Genomic DNA, 19,491 nt, shown 5'->3' with positions numbered 1-19,491 from the left:
AAAGAGATGATCCTGGATTATCTGGACAGGCCCACTGTACTCACAAGGGTCCTTAAGTAGGGAAGAGGGAGGCGGAAGAGCCACAACCAAAGAGATGGCATCACGAGAAAGACTGAACCGGTGTCACTGGCTTTGAAGGCGGAAGGGCCCAGACAGCCAAGGACGTGGGCACCTCTAGAAGCCAGAAAAGGCAGGAGACGGATTCTCCCCTGGAGCTTCGGGAAGGATCAGCCCTGCCCACAGCTTGATTTTAACCTAAGGAGACCCACGTCAGCCTTCTGGTCTCCAGAGCTCTGAGAGAATATCTCTGTGTTACTTTAAGGCACAACGTCTACGTAATTTGTTACAGCAGCCGCAAAAAATTGACACAACTATGAAAAGTGTATGACAGACTTAAAAGGGAAAAATAAAAGCATCTGATTTGTGCTGCCGCCCCCCGCCCCCCCCCCAAAAAAAAACTATGTAATCTGATCTGATGATCCGGGAGGATGTGCTAAACTATAGAGAGAGAACTAGCTAACAAAAGTTAAAAGAGGGCCCATCTGTTTACCGTGCATTCTCAGACAGCACTCTGCACAGGTGCCCTGAGCCCTCACAGCAGCCCCGGGACCGAGGGCCACCCCACACGTGGAGGCCCAGGCACCCAGCACCTGCCCACCCAGCTGAGTCAAGCGTTTCCCAAGCACCAGAGCTGGGCCAAGCCCCCCCGGGCAGCCCACTCTGAACTCAACGCTCTTGGCTGCCGCTGTGAGTTGCTTCTCTGTTTCCTCATTTTACTTTTTCCCAAGGAATCTGAAGTGGCTGTGTTGACACAGCTTGGCTGAAAACACAGGTTCCAGAAGACCTTCCACCAACAAGAGTGCACCTTTCTGTCACTGGCATCCGACTGTTACCAATACTTAAACATACAAACTTCACAAACCTTTTGTGAAGGTCCTAACACAAAAGTATGAAAGGATCAGGGGCTTCCCTGGTGGCGCAGTGGTTGAGAGTCCGCCTGCCGATGCAGGGGACGCGGGTTCGTGCCCCGGTCTGGGAAGATCCCACATGCCGCGGAGCGGCTGGGCCCGTGAGCCATGGCCACTGAGCCTGCGTGTCCCGAGCCTGTGCTCCGCAGCGGGAGAGGCCACAACAGTTGAGAGGCCCGTGTACCGCAAAAAAAAAAAAACAAAAAAACAGCCATTCTTTAAGCACGCTGTTAACAAAATAAAGCTACGCTTCACTGCTAGCCAGCTGACTCCTATTTGAAAACAAGAAGTGTTAAGGAGGGCACTGTCTTTAACCCTAAGCACACGTGCGCTCACCCTCAGACCGTACGTTCCTTAATTTCTCCTCAACAGCTTCTAGTACAACAGACCTTCAAATGGACAAAAGAAAAAGTCCAAAGTCACAAACTGGGAAGTCATTGCAGCCTATTCAATAATATGTAAAACGTACTTGCCATAATTTATGTGTAGTGCCAATGTGGTAATAAAATTGAATTAATGCCTCAAATTGGTAGCTCTTTCATGGGGAAAACTAATATCAAATGTGTACTCCTGGAACACGGAAGCCCTCCCCAGGGGTCTTCCTAGAGTATCTGTACATGAAAGGCTTTCACATTTGGGGGTGGGGGCAGGGAGTGAAGGCTAACAAGAAAGAACAAAAAAGACCCAGATGGTATCCAGATTCTGCAAGTATTAACAGAAATTAAGGTTTGGCCTGTGCCCGAAAATGACCAGGCAACTGATGGCCCATTTCTACACATAAACACTGCGCTCCCTTTACTGGAAGGTGGATACTGAGAAGAAAAGCAAATGAACCCTCCCACAGCTCTGAGCCGCAGAGGCCAAGTTTAAAGAAAAGTAATTCCTCCAGTCGACATGATGGGAATCGCCTACACTTGGTCGTCAGTTGTCACAGATCCCCTGCGTCAGGCCTTCCAAAATAACGGTGATTTTAAATCACAACTCAGCACACCCTGCCGTGTCATCACTAGCTTTCATGTTAGGCTGTTCCATCCAGCTTTCCCCCGAGCCTGACTGTGACAGACACACCTGCTCCCCTGCCCCACCCTGTGTCCCTCACTCCTGGAACCCAGTCTACGCAACAGTCACCACCCTGCAAGTGTGACCAAAGGGACAAAGTACAATGTGTGAGTGTTAATCAAGTTTCATACTGTGGGAGTTTGCAGAAAAGGAACTACAACCAATACATAGAGACCACTCACAAGATAGAAAGTCCCGAAGTCTTACAAGTTAACACACATGCCAAGCGTTAAGGAGGTCTGAGTACACGCTTCTAAGCAGGGGGACAGCAGTCAGCTTCTCTAGCACCCGGACACCACACTAGACTTAAAACTGAAGAGTTCCAACAGAAAAAGAAAGATCGGATGAATGCATCAAAATACGAGAAGACTGAAGAATCAGCCTTTGAAGGTTTACATATTGTTAAAATGAAGGAAATACAGTAAGACTGTAGCAGTTTGAATCACAGCATTTGCAAGCTCAGGAAGAGATCTTTTGCTCACTCCAGGCACGCTCCTGACCTGAGGCTTTGGATAGGAGGGCTCCCAAACCGCTCTCTGCCTGCATTTCCCCTTCACCTCCCTGAGGTCTGTTCAAAGACCACTCTCTTTCTCTATGTGGTCTAACTGCAGTTTTCAAAAGGTGCGCCATTATGAAAGGGGTTTGAAAACATCTAGCAAGACTAAGTGTTTACCACAGTCCCAGCAATCCTTGCAGCGCTCTACCCCGACAGGTACACAGGGAAAATGAGAAGACAGACGCACACGCGAGGCTATTCAATGCAAGACTATGTCAAACAGCAAGAGATGAAACCATTCGTTACACTGATGGGAGACCGGTGGAATAAACCACGGCACATGGACATGACAGAGTTCTAGGGGACTATAAAAAGCAATGGGAGGGCTTCCCTGGTGGCGCAGTGGTTGAGGGTCCGCCTGCCGATGCGGGGGACACGGGCTCGTGCCCCGGTCCGGGAAGATCCCACATGCCGCGGAGCAGCTGGGCCCGTGAGCCATGGCCACAGAGCCTGCGCGTCCGGAGCCTGTGCTCTGCAACGGGAGAGGCCACAACAGTGAGAGGCCCGTGTACCGCAAAAAAAAAAAAAAAAAGAAAAAAGCAATGGGAAAGATCTCCACATGCTATGTCCACCAGGAAATGCTGAGGGAAAAAAAGCGAAGTGGGAAAAATGTGTGTGCAGTTTGTAATCTCTTACCTAAGAAAGGGAAATACAAATATGTATGAATGTCTCCTATAGAAGGAGACTATTTAGGTAAGGGCAGGGATACGGTAGAGAGGACAGGGGTATACGCTAGACTGTTTTAAATGTATCGTATTGGTAGATTTGCCTTTGGAAGCATGTAAGTATTTTATATAATTATAAAACAAATTAAATTTTTAAAAAGCTTTCCCTAAAAATATCAGGAAAAAATAAAACAAATGAGGTTATTAAATATATGTGCAGTTGGTAGAAATGTGACTATTCATTCCTAGTGGGGTAACATATCCAAATGCCGCAAAGAACTACTAAAAAAGTTTTAAGTCTATCTTCACGAGTCAAATTGTTGACGGCAGAGTTAAAGTGTTATTCAGAGGCTGTGGAAGGTGGAGTAAGCAGTTCCCTGGAGCTGCAGCGCCAGCATCGTCTGGGTGTTTGTTACAAGTGCTGGTTCCCAGGCCCCACCCCATACCTGCTCAGTCAGAAACTCTGTGGTGGGGCCTTGCCTCAGGTTCCAACGAGCGCTCCCCTGGATTCTGATCCAGTCTGAGAACCTCGCTCTAACACTATCATCCCCAAGCATCCCTGAAAACTGGAAGAAAGAAAATATAAAAGAGCAGGAAGAAAGCAAATACAGAGGAAAGAGCGGTTAAATAAAACCCTGAAGTCCTGAATTTGAATTGAAAAGATCAAAGTGAACTCAGGATGTGCTTCCACCTTTAAATTCCTAGCTCTGCCCCCTGAAAAAGCCCAGCAGCAACTAGAAGCCCAAGCACACAGACTGGGGTCTCCGAATACCATCTCCCACTAGAAGGAATCAGGGCTCCCTGGAGAATGGCTACTCCAGGTCCAGGACAGGAAATGCACAAAGTGAGTCTGGAACACTGCATCATACCAGAGAGCAAGGAAACTAACAAAGATTCCTACACTCACAAGCCTGCTGGCAAAGAGGGAGCCTGCCCATCAGTAAGGATAACAAGTGCGATGGACTGAAACCAACCAAGTGTGTTTAAATCCTTAAGTTAATAATGATACTACAAAAATAAAATAAAAATAAGTAAAAGCTAATTGATCACCAATGAAGAATACTAGTGAACTAACTCATTTTGAGAAGTTATGTAAAGAAGAATCAAGCATTTGGTCTGCCTTTCCTATACAAACTATACCACTGGGTAACCAAATAACATAAACAAATGTGTGTGCGTGCGTGTGTGTGTGTGTGTGTGTGTACAAATACACACTCTTTACAGAAATCTTTCAGATAATAGATGAAGAAACGATAAAATTAGAATAAATAGCACGGCTTTGCAACCCTTAGGGAATTAATGATGTGAGAATAAATATCTGCTAACATCACAAAAAGAGAGACCACCAGACATTATTGCGCCTGCTGACAGAAGAACACACCACCACCTGTGCAAGTCTTGCCAGAAAAATCCAAACTGCATTCTGACCCGGACTCGGGCTCTGACACCCTACAGGAAACAGAGGACAGAGGATGGTTCAAAGACACCACAGGACACAGCTGGCACAGTCCAGGCAGGGGACCACAAGACACATCCCCTGGGCTCTTCAAGAAGCTGCAAGGAACAAAAGAGGGATGAGGGGGGAAATCAAGATTTCAGGAGAGACAAGACATTTATCTAAAAACCTTATTTGGATACTAAATAATTCAAAGAATTTTTTAAAAAAAGACATTTCAGACATGTTGGAAATGTAAACACTGAATAGTTGATACTAAGGAATTGTTTTATTTAGATGCCATAAAAGTTTTGCAGTTATGTTTTTTAGAAGTCCTTGTCTTTTAGATATCATACTGTCTTAGCTCAGGCTGCCATGACAAAACACCCCAGATGGAGTGGCTTAAACAACACAATTGTCTTCCTCCACGTTCTGGAGGCCGGAGTGCAAGGTGCCTGACTGTGTTCCCAGGGAGGGCTCTCCTTCCTGACTTGCAGAGTGCAAGTGCCCCCCAATCTCTCCTCTTCTTATGAGGTCAGTGACCCCACCCTAAGGTACCCACCCTCATGACCCAAGCCAACCCTGATGACCTCCCAGAAATACCACCACATTAGGGGCTTGGGCTTCACTATATGAATTTGGGCGGGGCACACAAATATTCAGTCCGTAACACATACATTTACCGATAAATGTGTGATGCCTGAGATTTGCTTCAAAATAACATAGGATTGGAAGGAATGGGGGGTATAAAGAAGCAAGATTGACATTCATTCAATTGTTGAAGTTGAGCGATAGGTTTGTAAGGTTTCTTCACACAATTCTATTTCTTTTTACATATTTGCAAGTTTTTGTAATAAAAAGTTTGAAATGTTAACACTTCTGCCATTTCTCTTACCCTTTTCTCTTTCTCCTTTTTGGCCTAGCACGTATCACCTATTACATTACATAATTTACTATGTATGTACACTGTCTATCTCCTCTTGCTGGAATGTAAGCTCTAAGAGGGCTGGGGTCTTTGCTCACAGGTGTAACCCAAGCACCTGCAACAGCGCCTGGCACAGAAGAGATGCTGAGTACACCTTCGCTGACAGCAAATCTAGCCCAACTCCCTCATGTTCTACACTAGACAATTCAGGGCCCCCAAAGGACAGGATATCCTACAGCAGATGCGATGACGGTGCTGGCTGTCAAGTTCTCAGAGTATAAATTTAATTTTAGAATGAGTAAGATTACACTAAAAATTTCCAGTACGGCTGCCCTACTCAGTTCTTCGACTGCTGAACTGAAGGAAGAGATATTTTTATTTTACTTAACTCTCTGGCAAAGGCTTTCTCTCAGGGGTAATTTCAGGGACAATCCCCCCTTCCGTGTGGGTGGGCAGCGTCTGACGCCCCGACCACTAGGTAAGGTGGTGGGGGCGGAGGAGGCGCCACCTTGCTGCAGGTCCTCGCCGTGCTCCCAGACACTGAGGGGTCCTGGTCAGGCACAGCGAAATTGGCCCTCGGGTCTTCAACCTCAAAATGACCTGACGGCCCTTCCCACTGTGCTCCTCAATGCCTAGAAACTTTTGGGCTGACCCAGCCAGACTAGGAGTGCCTACAGACGGTAAGGAGTGCCTACAAACGGTGAGCTACGGATGCAGTAAAAATTGTTACCACAGGTGTTGTTAGTTCCAAGGCTCTACCTAAAATTTCAGCTCTGAAACTTATGCAACACCTTCCAAACACTAAACAGATCTGTTAAAAGTAAGAAAACTTCCAAACATATCCCACTCCGTGGTGAAACCAACCTCTAAGCCTACTGTCAGCTTCTTCATAATTTCTCTGCTCACTTTTTAAAAAATTTTGCAAACAAAGGCCTAAAATAATATTGAGGGATGAAACATCATGTAACACTTGTGCAGGAAGACGAAAGCATTTATTTCCCTAGGGGAAAAAAGAGGGAAAGAAAGATTGCAGAAAACGTTCATCTTTTCCTAAGAGATCATCCCACCTTGCATCAACATCTCAAGCCCAAAATTCCAGATACCAGGGAACTGCTCCTTGGTCAGGAGCACAATGAGGACAAGCCTCCAAGGACAGAAGAAGTGATATAAAACCAAAGACACACGATAGATGCCGGCCGACGTGCACCTGAATGCCAATGCAGACACTGTAATGAAGGAGCTGAACAGGGCGCCCAAAAGATCTGTCCACGTCTTGACACCCCAGAACCTGAGAATGAACCTTATTTGGAAAAGGGGCCTTTACAGATGTGATTAAGCTCAGGCTCTCAAACAAGATCATTCCAGATCATATATGGATGGGACCTAAGTCCAATGACAAGAGGTCACTTGTCAGGTCAGACAAGAGACGGAAGGGAAAACCCAGGGAGAGAGAAAGCTGTGTGAAGACAAGGAAGAGACTGGAGTGATGTGGCTACAAGCCAAGGAATGCCAAGGATTTCTGGGAGCTGGAAAGAGGCAAGAAAGGATTCCCACCCTGCACCCCCCCCCCCAAAGCCTTGGGAGGGAGTACAGCCTTGCTGATACTCTGATTTTCAACTTCTGGTCTCCAGAACGGTGAGAGAATAAATTTCTGTTGTTTCAAGCCATCCAGTTTCTGGTAATTTGTTACAGCAGCCCTAGAAAACTAATACATATGGTATAAAATACAAAAATAGAATGTACATCTTTCCTAGTGCTATACCAATTCATCTTTTAGGTATGTTTTTGGCCACACTTCTCATATGTCAAAGTAAACCCAGATGAACAGGCAATTCAGAAGAGCTCCAAGCACGAGTAAACACACAAAAAGAACCTCACTAATTGTCAGGTATGTAACACCAAAACAACTCTGATGGCCTTGGGCTGGGCAAAGAGTTCTTAGGTATGATATTGAAAGTACAATCCATAGGAAAAAAAAAATAATCTGTTAACTGGATTTCATCGAAATTTAAAATGTTTGTACTTCAAAATACATTAACTGAAAGACAACCAAAGATCAGGACCAAACATTTGCAAATCATCTATCTGATAAAGGACATATATCAAGAAAATACAGTGAAACCTTACAACTCATGCAAATGTACAGAGCAGCATTACTCATGACAAAAAGTTGGAAACGATCCAAATGTCCATCAACTGGCGAATGGATAAACCAGACGTGGTCCATCCACACAGTGGAATACTAGTCAGCAATAAAAAAAGGAGCAAATTGTAGTTGGTGCAACACGGATGAACCTCAGAAACTGCAGTGAAAGAAGCCGGACAGAAGACAGCATATTACGTGATTCACGTCTTTGAAATGTCTATAAAACGCAAATTTATAGGGACAGAAAGCAAACTAGTGGCTGCCTAGGCCTGGGGATAGGAGCAGAGATTGACTGCTAACAAGTTCTTGGGGTGATGGAAATGTCCTAGAACTGAATTACGGTGATAGCTGCACCACTCTGAATATTTACTAACAGTCAGAGGACTGTACATGTACAATGGATATTAATTTTATAGTATGTAGATTAGAGCTCTTAATAAAGCTGTTCAGAAAAAGTCATCCATCAGACTGGCAAAGATTAAAAAGATGACTCCCATCCAGTGGGGCAGAGTATATCTCAGAGGACAGCTTTTTCACAGGGTGATTCAGGGGCAGGTTTCAAAATGTAAACTGCTCCCCCCTTCTGACCCAGCAACTACACTTCTAGATGCCATTCTTTATAATGAAAATGTATTCCTGCTTTTATTTATACACATTTAAGGTTAAAGTTTCATTTCGAAGAGTTACAGCTATATCTTCTTTCAAGGCTTCATCCAAATGTCAGGTTGACAGTCCCTCAATCCTAAATGTTCCACAGCAGAAGCTGAATCATCGACCTGAGAATGCTTTGGTTTGGTCACAGCTAAATTTCTATTGACTTATAGTAAAGAAAACATATCTGAACACAACTCCGAAGGACCATTTCAAAGATTATGGTCCCTACCATACCACTGAGCTTTGCTTTTACTGGACTAACATGTATTTCCTCAATTCAAAAACTCCAAACAGAGAATGTCCCAGTATCAAAAAGAAAAAAAAAAAAAAAACTAAGTGCATAGCAGTTTACCTAAAAACAAGTCTGAGTAATCAGGATTCAAATTCTAACAAAATGATCTTGATGAAGACGTGTACTTAAAGAAAATAACTTTACACCATCAAAAGCGCCTACCTTATGGAAGCGTTCAATGACATATAACACAGTTTTCCCTTTACAGTAGTGTTTACTCATTTACTGATTTGATTTCTTCAACAAATATGTACCGAGCACCAACTACGTGCTCAGCACCGTCCAGGTGCCAGAAACACAGCAGTGATCACAACAGATAAAGTTCCCGCAATTCCGAACCTCACATTCCAGTGTGCGGGCAGCCTGGGTTGGGGGTGAAGAGAAACGATCAACCATGAAAAAACAAATGTCCTATCACGCGGGTGCTGGGCCAGTAAGACTGAATAAAGTCGAAGCGATGCCAACCCTAAGCAGGGCTGGGAAGGGGTACATGAGCAGCCCAGGGAGCGGGAGGGAAGCACCCAGCGCGTCAGGAAAGCAGTGCGGGCACCCCGGGAACAGGGGCTGTAGGGACCAAGTGGTTAAAGGCACAGCCAGGAGGCCAGTGTTGGGGCCAGGGGGCGGTAGGCCGCAGAGGGTCTCAGAGCCCATGGGGAGGTCTGGGAACATTACGCTGAGAAGGTGGGTGGCCCCTGGAGGGTCCTGAGCAGAGGAATTACATGCTGTACTTCTTTCTTAGAGAGACTGCCTTCAACCCCAGAGAGAACGAGCTTCAAGGGCCAGGCTGGAAATGGCGTGGCCAGCTGGGAGGCTGCTGGGGTGCCAGGGAGAGATGAAGGGGGCCGGGGTTTGGGGGAGCAGCAGTGAAGGTGGGGAAAAGGGGCTGAATTCTAGATCAATTCAAAGACAGAATGCTATTTGCTGGTAGACTGAATGTCAGTTGTGAGATAAAAAAGAAGTTGGGAATGACTACAAGGTCATCAATTTTAAATTTAAAAACCAAATATTCTCTAAGTGCAAAATACTGTGAATACATTTAAAATTCATGTTAAGAGCAGTTCCAAAGGAACGATTTGACTGAAGGCAGGGGCAGAAGGGAGGAAAGGACAGAAGGAAAGGTGATATAAAGGGAGGAGAGAAAGCCCAGGAGGCTGTGGGCAAACGCCAGCCAGCCGGGAGACTGTGAGAGAGAGGGGTGATCAGGAGAATCTGAGGCTGCGCAGTCCCCCTCCCGTGGTCTGTCATCTAGATCCGAAGCCCCCAGGCCAGAGCAGAGGGCCCCGAGATCAACAGGGAGCCCCTGGGAGACACACACCAAGTTGTGCAATCCATGTGAAAAGAGACTCCACTCCGTCAACTGGCAAAATAGTTCTTTTAGACAAAAAATTCTTCAGTAAGTCACTGGCCTTTTCAATAAAAGGTAACCAAGGTGGCCTTTCCTACCTCCTGTTGTGTGGACCAACCACCATGCTGTCAGTTCCTTTCTAGGGAAAGACCGGCTCATGTGTTATGTCTGCCATGCTTGATTACTTCAGAGATTCATCAGTGCTTAAATTAAAAAAAAAAAAAATCAGACCCCTGAGTCTCATTTGCATAAACCAAACTTTACTAGAAACTCTTCAGAAACACGTCTTGTAAATCAGGCACACGAGCTGACGTGCAAGTGGAAAAGGAAGCTTTCCACTTCTGAATTATTGGTTCAATTGAATCCACCCTAGCGTTGGGCTAACATACTAGTAACATGGGTTCCCAAATGTGTGCCCAGGTGCTCAGGGTACCGCAGCAAACCCAGAGAGGGCCCAAGGGGTGTTCCAAATTTTTGAGGGGAAACAGCAATACTGAAGGTGTCCCAGGCCCCAGCTGAGTTCATCAGTTTCAATACTACATCGTGCTACAGTTCTTTCAATGACATCACTATCATCACAAAACAGGGTAACTGCTGTAATAAAAGGCCAAGAATCACCCCCTCCACAGCCAAAGAAACAAAGCAGTGGCGTCCAATCGGATTCCCAGGCTAGAGAAGCTGCACAGCGCCCAACAGGTGTGGCCGTCCCTAATATGTTATTGTGGTTATATCTAAGAATGAAACAAAAATTTTCCTCCAATTTATGTGTATTTTTTTTCAAATAACTACTGTTAGGACATAATACTTAATAAAATTATTTGAACCTAACTACTTAATAAATGGAATTATTAAATATTCTTTTCAGCCTAAAGGTGCCATGAAAAAATTACTGAAGACACTAAGACCACCATGAACAGAGAAAACTGAGAAGTCTCTCCTGAGTAGCTAACATTCTTTCTGCACATCCATCACTCTTCCGAGTGCTTTACACATACTCATTCAATCCCCATATCAACCCTCTGAGACTGGTACCATCCCTGTCCCTATTTCACAGACGAGGAAGTAGTCACATAGTAAGTCCTGCCTGTTTCTAACCACGCACAGGTAGAAGCGATTTCTTCTTCTTCTTTTAAATATTTATTTTTTTATTTTTATTTTTGGCTGTGTTGGGTCTTCGTTGCTACACACGGGCTTTCTCTAGTTGCAGCGAACGGGGGCTACTCTTTGTTGCGGTGCACGGGCTTCTCACTGTGGTGGCTTCTCTTGTTGCGGAGCATGAGCTCTAAGCATGTGGGCTCAGTAGTTGTGGCTCCTGGACTCTAGAGCACGGGCTCAGTAGTTGTGGTGCACGGGCTTAGTTGCTCTGCACCACGTGGGATCTTCCCAGACCAGAGATCGAACCTGTGTCCCCTGAACTGGCAGACGGATTCTTAACCACTGGACCACCAGGGAAGTCTGAAGTGATTTCTAAATCAAAGGAAGTACAGGTACTAATGCCTTAGTCCCTGCCCTCCAAATACACCCCATGGAACTGAGGTTTCCTAAGGAGAAATGTTTCTGCCACTTCTCAAGAGCTGATTCCCTACTGGCTTAAGGATTCAATATGGACCAAGACCTGCACTTATGTGTATCAGTTTAAAAAGAGGGCATTTTAAGTTACTTTTTTGGCAATGAAACTGAGAGTGGTTAAATCACAAGCACCATACTTTCACGCTTGATAGAAAATTGCAGTGTACAAATTTTAAAACTTTAACCTACGGGGGGGGAAAAAGACAAAACCCAACCAGGTAAAAAGCATTACGGATCTGCTCAGTTTTGTTGCCTTTTCCCCCCTTTGAAAATTCATGATGTCAGATCCGGAACCCTAAATATAGCGATTGAGAAAAATTAAAGCAGCACCATCCGATGTGACTGGGTGAGAACAGATCATTCGAATAAACACTGTTGTTTTTCAGATACTACACAACTCCACGTTGATAGTTATGTGCTATCTTAGGTAGGATGCCAACAGCCAATAGAGGAAAGCCACAAATCAGTGGAATTATAATGGCTTTGTCTGCTAAATGAGATAGCTGGGAAAGGAACATCTCTTTCCTAACATACCCTTGGGGTCAGAAACCTCGGTCTTTATTCCAAAGCAGAGAACTGATCCGGTGGTTGAAAAAAAAAAAAATCTAAGCTCTAGCTTAAATTTAGATCAAATGGATCTGCTGGATTTGTTTGTTTCACTGTGCATCTTTCATGATTAGTCAGTTATACTACAGGTATTCACATTGCTATGACCAGGTGATTCATCGCCCAATGTCATCACACTAGTACCGCAGACTGCGCGGTGGACATCCCTGTGCAGTCAGACACATCCTCCAGTATTCAGAAGCTTCACCAGGCCTGGAGTCTAAGCAGATCCTCCACAGAGGTAGTCACTCTGCACCAGAGGCAGTTAGGCAGCAGCTTCGGGAAATTTTAATTACGGACTAAAGGCCATTAAAACTCTTAGGTATCTTCAGAATATTATTAAAATAATTTAGCAAGGTTTTCAAGGAATGACGTATTCTGTTTACCCCTAATCTCTGGGGACTTTCCACTCTTCTCATGGCCGCAAATGAACAGTTCCTAAATTTACCTGAACTGGTAACATTCTACAATTCTTCTCAGAAAGGCTGATGCACAGTTCGCTTTCACTCAAAGTAAAACGTCCTAAATCCTATGAAAAAAATTGAAAACGAGCACAAACTCCGTTCTCGTTTTACAGTGAACAAACACAGACCTCCTCGGGGTGCAATGGCTGGAAAAGTACTAAACAGACTTTTGAAAACTAAAATGCTGCATACTGAAGGAGCTACGTACACAACAGCAAAGCCTCCAGATGGATCTTTTTAAAGCAATTTTCTTACTACCTTTGTCTACATTACACGAGCGGCTCCCTTCAACACACGTGCCGCTGAAAGAGTGGAACAAAATAAAGAAAGTATAACATGAAACCAGGACAGCAAGTGCTTTACCGCAGCTTCAGTCCCAGACACACCAAAATGAAGTCAGCCTTCCTAAAACTTAAAAAATCTTTAACTTTTAAAGGGATCTTTTTAAATTTTTAAGGTAACTTTCTCTGAAAGTTTCCTGAAGCCACCACTTTCTTTTCTGAGACCCCAATAAATGAATGGTTGTGCCTTTTAAAACAGAGATACCATCAGTACAGACAACAATTTTAAACACTGGAAAAACCTCCACCAACATAGCTTTTACAATAAATCTGTAGGAGAGGAAACTATCCTTTAGCTGTCTGTCATGCATGCGGGTATGAAACTAAACACTAGACCCATATCTCAAACACTACTAGGATAACGATTTACCTGTTTAGTCAAGGTTGAACCCAACCCAAGGCTGAACTTTCTCTTCAGATATGTATTTACATAACGCCCACAGAAACACTGCTATGAGATGTAAGCTAAGGGGTATGTATGAGATATAATTAGACTTGTTAATGTTTCTACAGGCAATACTGATCCAGCACTCACAATGTGCAGGGCACGTGGGGAGGAGTCTCCAGCGTCTGGAAGACACTGAAACCTAACAGGAAGACCACTCCGAGCCTGGCTCCTCTTCCCTGAGGGTACAGAAGGCACCTGGGAATTAACCGCAGGGCCTCCAGATCAGCTCTACACACACCTGTTCCCTCGACTAAAGTGCAGTCTTGAGCAAGACCTGCAGCTGTCCTGGTGGAAAGAGAAAACAGCTTCGAACTATGCAAGGGTCCAAATTTAGATGTGACACCGTCCCTTTCCCTGAGAAAGTGTATCAGCTAAAGATAAAGCAACAGACTTCAACTTTAAATATACAATTTCTCAGGGATCTGACAAGAGAAAGCATTCAAGGAGAGTAAAAGAAAGAGAGAGAAAGAAACAAGAGAAGGCTCAAGACCTACAGAACCATCTACTAAGAGCTAAGTGCCTGCCTGGATGTTGCTGTAGAAAGAGTGCTTCCTTTCAAAGTGTGGAACACCATCTGAAAAAATTAACTGAAGATAAGAACACTATCAGAGGTCAAAAATCCTAATAGTCTGAAACACCTGTCTGCAAGTCATCAAAATGTCACCCAACGTTTCAACACTTTCCATAAGCTCAGTGTTTTTGAAAGTATTTAATTCCGAAGTTATGGCTGTAAAACTTAGAGGAAATTTTTCTGTAACAGAAAAACAATTCCTTTGTGGATGAGTAAATGTGGCGCCAAAAACCAAACAAACAAACAAAAAAAACCGACACTCAAAATGAAGAGGCACCAGTCCAGTGGTCCAGAGCGTGGATGAGCTCATCGAACCTTTGCAGCCTCATCCGTGAAATGGGTTTCTGCACTGTGCCAGCGTCTCGGAAGTGCCTGAGCGGCCTGCGGGGAAGAGCCCTGGTTCGCGGTCCCGGCCCGGCAGAGCCGCTGTGCCCAGGCAAGTGCAGCTGGGCACGGCCGACGGGTCTCCTGAGTCTTCCACTACTTAACACGTTAGTACAAACCCCCGTCTCCTAACAAACACGACAACCGCACGCAAACTTCGTCCACGCTCGCAACCGAGAGCCGGGAGACCCTCCGCGGGACCGGAGGAAACAGTGCGCCTGGAGGAGACCGTCCCCGCCGGGAAGGACCGGGCCGCGCGGAGCAAGCTGCCGAGCCTGCAGCCGGACGGGGCGCACAGCGGCGCCCCCTCGGGGCGCGCCCCAGGCGCTGTCCAACTGCAGCCGGACAACCAGAAGAGCGTCCCTGAGGAGGTCAGAGGTCGCCTCCAGGAGAAAGAGATACGAGGTCGGCCCCGGGGAGGTCGGAGGTCGCCCGCGGGGTCAGGGCCCCGCCGCAGCCGCCGCCCCGGCCACACCTCCATTCCAGGAAGCGGCCCGGCCGGGAGCGCGGGGGCCGGGCCGCGGGGGCCGAGGGGCCGGCGACCTGGGCCGGGCTGCACGCCGCGGCTGCCGCCCCCTCCCGCGCCGCCGGGCACTCACAGGTGACGATGGGCTTGTTCTCCATGGTGTAGATCACCGGCGGCACCGGCTCCTCAGGGGCGTCCATGGGCGTCCGGCGTCACCGGCCCGGCCTCCTGCGCCCCATGGGCAGCCCGAAGCCGCGCCGGGCCAGCCCGAGCCTAAGCGGCGCCGCAACCGCGACAGCGACGCCCGCCCGGCCGCTCGAGGTAGCTCCCTAGCCGGCCGCCCGCAGTCGCCGGCCGCCCGCCGTCGCCGCCCGCCGGCCGCACCCGCTTCCGGTGCCGGCGCGCGGTGGTACCGCTTCCGGGGCGCGCGCCTTAAAGGGGAGGCCTTTCCGCCAAGCGGACTCGGTCCTCCGACGGAAAGGCGATCCAGGCTGCGCGACTGTCGGCGGAGGTATCCTCCGCGCCTCGGGGCTGAAATCCGAGCGGGCCGGACGTGGGCCGCTGTGGGTCCCGCGTGGGTCCCTTACCGTAGGGACTGGACGGCCGGGAACCGCCCCCCAGGCCGGCGCCCTCGGGCGGACAGGGCTGGCGTGGGGAGGGCAGCCGGGACTCGCCGCGGGGCGCCCACAAGCGTCGCCCGCAGGCGTGCCCGACGTCGAGGACGGCCCCGGGGGTCGCTGACCCGGAGTCCGTGGAACCACCCGGGGGTCGCTGACAGCCGCGTGCGGACACGGGGACCGCCCGGGGGTCTCAGACATCCGGACAGGGGGACCACCTGGGGGTCGCTGACACTGACACATGGACCCCGGGAGACACCGACATCAACAAGTGGACACGAGCGTGTCCATTTCTCACCTGTGTGGGTTGCCGCCCATAGCCTAGCATTCTTATTTCTACCAGAGGCCTGATGCCTCCGGGGAATCATTAGGACACCGGGTTAATTCCCACCACTGAGCGAATGGCAGTTACCCCTTGCAACACTCTTGGTCTTGTGTTTGTCGTTACATTGGTTTTATGAAGTAATATTGCTGCCATGAAGTAGAACAAGATTATATACCTTCTCAATACAACCTAGACTCTCCAGCACCACTGTCCTCCTCAAGGCGCACCTGGGAGGCCGACTCCCACAAACTCTGCCCCGCGGTTGGAAGCAACCACCTTTCTCTGCATTGCCACAACACTAGTTTCCTGTCTCCGTGACGCTGTAGAATTCCTGAACTAGGGGCTGCCTTTTACTTGTGTCCCCACCCCCAATACCCAGCCACACAGGGCCTTCCACGGAGTAGGCACCTTCTGGGAATGCCACAAAATAAAACCTTACTTTAACTGCATGTACATTTCTTACGCAAGGAAAGTAGGTTTGGGGTAAGTTTTGCAAATGAAATAAGGTAAATGTATGTGAAACAGTTTGAGTGTGAACACAGCTGCTACATGCGTGTGTGCAGAGTGCAGCGCTGTGCTTTGAGGCTGGGTGAGCAGGCAGAGGTCAGGGCCCAGGACAGCTGGAGCCTGTGAGGCAGGGCAGCAGAGCAGGAGGTAAGGATGAGAGCCAGAAGTCTGCGTGGGGCTCGGTGTAAGGCTCAGCCTCAGCTGTGCTCAGCACGCACTGGATGAGGTTCCACAGGGCTTACCAGGAAGACAGTGAGAAGAGGGCAGAAATCCACAAGTTTGATGGAAAGCATTGAATTCTTGACTTACAGATCGAGAGACTCAGGAAAACCTCAGTAGAATACCTACAAAGAGGGACTTCCCTGGCGGTCCAGAGGTTAAGACTTCACGCTCCCAATGCAGGGGGCAGAGGTTCAATCCCTGGTGAGGGAACTAGATCCCGCGTGCCACGCGGTGAGGCCAAAATACAAAAATAATAAAAGGTAAAAGAGAGAGAGGACCACCACGAATGGCCAGTTATCACATGAAAAGATGCTCAGCATCCATGAGGTATCCGGGAAACGCAAATTAAAGTGACAACGACATATCACTTTACATCTACTCAAATAACAAAAATAAAATACGAAACAGAAGATACCAAATGTAGACTCCAAGGCCAGGTCTCCACGTCTTTAGTCTATTCTAACAGAGAACCAAGTCCAGAGAGACTCTGAGAAGACAGACACTAACAATTCTTCCTTCACAGCAATGCTGTGGCCTGGCCCCACTGGCCAACTCTTGTTTGGAAGAATCTTCTTTCTGGATGGAGGGAAGGGGAGATCGAAGCTCTTGCGCTCTATCCCAGGCAACACTCTGGCTCAAGGGCAGTAAGGGGGCTCCTGGGCTATTTTTCCCCCAAGCAGACCTATCAGAGATTTATTTTTTTCACATGGCAATTTAGAAAATGCTTGAATTCAGCATACATACTGGCTTAGCAATTCCTTTCAATATTGGTGAAAATGATGCTATTTCTATTAATCGATGTCCATTCTTCTTTCTTTCAGATCCTTTTCTGCTGAGACAGCATTTGTTTTTTTAAAGGTTGCTGGAACTTGAGCCCAAATGGTCTTTCCTGGTAGCCCGTTACATTGTCTTCAGGCTGCAGAGAGCCTGTTCAATTATGTATTGGAGTATTGCAAATGCTTTGTCTAAGGGAACACTGCCCTGGGCTTGCTCTGCCCCACTGCTCAGGCCCTCTCCACAGAGGGCCGTGCTAAAACTGAAGGTGAGCCAGCACATGTTCTCAGCAGGTTTATCACTGGTAGCTGAAACTGGAAACCCAGGTGTCCTTTGACGGGTGACTGGTTAAACAATGTGTGGTCCATCGGTACTGTGAAAGACCACGCGGCAACAAAAAAGCCTGAACTATTGATACACACAACCACCTGGATGGATCTTGACAAAATTATGCTGAATGAAAAGACTCTAGGACTTCCCTAGTGGCGCAGTGGTTAAGAATCCTCCTGCCAATGCAGGGGACACGGGTTCGATCCCTGTCTGGGAAGATCTCACATGCTGCGGAGCAACTAAGCCCGCGAGCCACAACTACTTACCCACATGCCGCAACTACTGAGCCTGCGTGCTGCAGCTACAAAGCCCGCGCACCTAGAGCCCGTGCTCTGCAACAAGAGAAGCCACTGCAATGAGAAACCCATGCACCGCAATGAAGAGTAGCCCCCGCTCACCGCAACTAGAGAAAGCCCGCGCACAGCAGTGAAGACCCAACGCAGCCAATATTTTTTTTAAAAGAAGAAAAAAGAAAAAACTCTAACCCCCAAAGCTTATATATTATATGATTCCATTTATGGAACAGTCTTGAAATGACAAAATTATAGATGTGGAGAACAGTTTATTGGTTGCCAAGGGGTAAGGGGCGTGTGGGGGTAACGAGGGAGTGGATGTGTCTGTAAAAGGGCAGCAGGAGGGACCTGTGTGCATGGAATGTTGTGAGTCTGGACGGCACCAGTGTTGGCATCTGGATGTGATATTGTGCTAGAGTTTTACCAGACGCTGCCACTGGGGGAACCTGGGTAAATGTTACCAGGTCCAAGCTTGTACTGCTTGCCACACACAGGCCAATAAATCGAGGGATGACGTGTTGGGGCAGGAATAACGACTTTATTGGGAAAGCCAGCAGACAGAGGAGAGGGTGGACTAGTGTCCCAAAGAACCGTCTTGCCCAGGTTTGGATGCTAGTTTCTTTTATAGAGCAAAGAGGGAGAGGTGAGGAGGTAAAGTTATAAAGGCCCTAAGTCGTTGCAAATATTTCCTGGTTCCAGCCAGACTCCCGGAGGGGATGTGTCAATTTCTGCTTTCCTGCAGCCATTTACAGGTGGGCCTGGTCAGGGTGTTTCCGGTGAACTGAAGAAAAGGTATTTTAGCTTAAGCTCACGCATGGGAGGCAGGGTTCCCAGAGATGGGCCATTATGTTTACCTTAAGTTATAGGCAACATCCTTTTACTGATTAACTTGCGGCAAAAGCAATAGAATATAAAGATTAAAGTAAAAGAAAGATCCAGTGTGAAGTCAGATTTGTTTTTCCCTATTACATAAAGGGTGCATGGGAGCTCTACATACAACTGCGTATGAATCTACACGGTCTCAAAATAGAAGTTTGATAAACTCAACTGACTTTCAAGATGTAACACACGAGTTTCCAAAGAATCCACCAGGTAAACTGTGTATTGCTTTTACCATTCCACAGCATGCCAGCTCCTCTTACTGCACCTCCTTCGCTCACCAGATGTTCAGGAACATCGCCACGGGCAGCGCTCGGCAGGGCAAGGCAGAGTGGTCCTGAGCCTCTGGGGCAGGTGTTTCCTTACATTTAACCAAGCCTTCCCTAATTGGTAGCCTCAGGAGAGCAAATAGTCCACCAAAGGGAAATAGGAGTAGTAATGATTATGTGGAGAAATAGTCTCCCTCATGAGTCATAGAGGAAATGCCGTATAAATTTTTTTCTACTAAATTAATAAAAACTTGGTTGGGGGTGGGGGGAGGCTGAGGAAGGTGAGGGTGTGGGAAAGCAAGCAGCCCAGCACACCTGGACAGTGGTTTCTCTGCCTCGGTGGATTCTCTGAGATGCCACCTTTTTAAACAGCAGTAGCAC

The 19,491-nt window shown here is 47.3% G+C and overlaps 1 protein-coding gene across 1 annotated transcript in view; it reads right to left on the bottom strand.

Annotated features, from left to right (window-relative positions):
• Positions 1-15,094, bottom strand: part of TRAPPC10 (trafficking protein particle complex subunit 10) — an 88,613-nt gene extending 73,519 nt beyond the window's left edge. Inside the window, exon 1 of the mRNA XM_065876295.1 lies at positions 15,028-15,094. Within this exon, the coding sequence (XP_065732367.1) occupies positions 15,028-15,094 (67 nt within the window). The remainder of the gene's footprint in view (positions 1-15,027) is intronic.
• Between the last annotated feature and the right edge of the window lie 4,397 nt (positions 15,095-19,491).

This window comes from Phocoena phocoena, chromosome 4 (genome assembly GCF_963924675.1).
Source record: "Phocoena phocoena chromosome 4, mPhoPho1.1, whole genome shotgun sequence".
In the NCBI taxonomy this organism is placed as follows: domain Eukaryota; kingdom Metazoa; phylum Chordata; class Mammalia; order Artiodactyla; family Phocoenidae; genus Phocoena; species Phocoena phocoena.
Note: the sequence above shows the minus strand (reverse complement) of the source record. Positions and strands in the feature narration are given on the sequence as shown.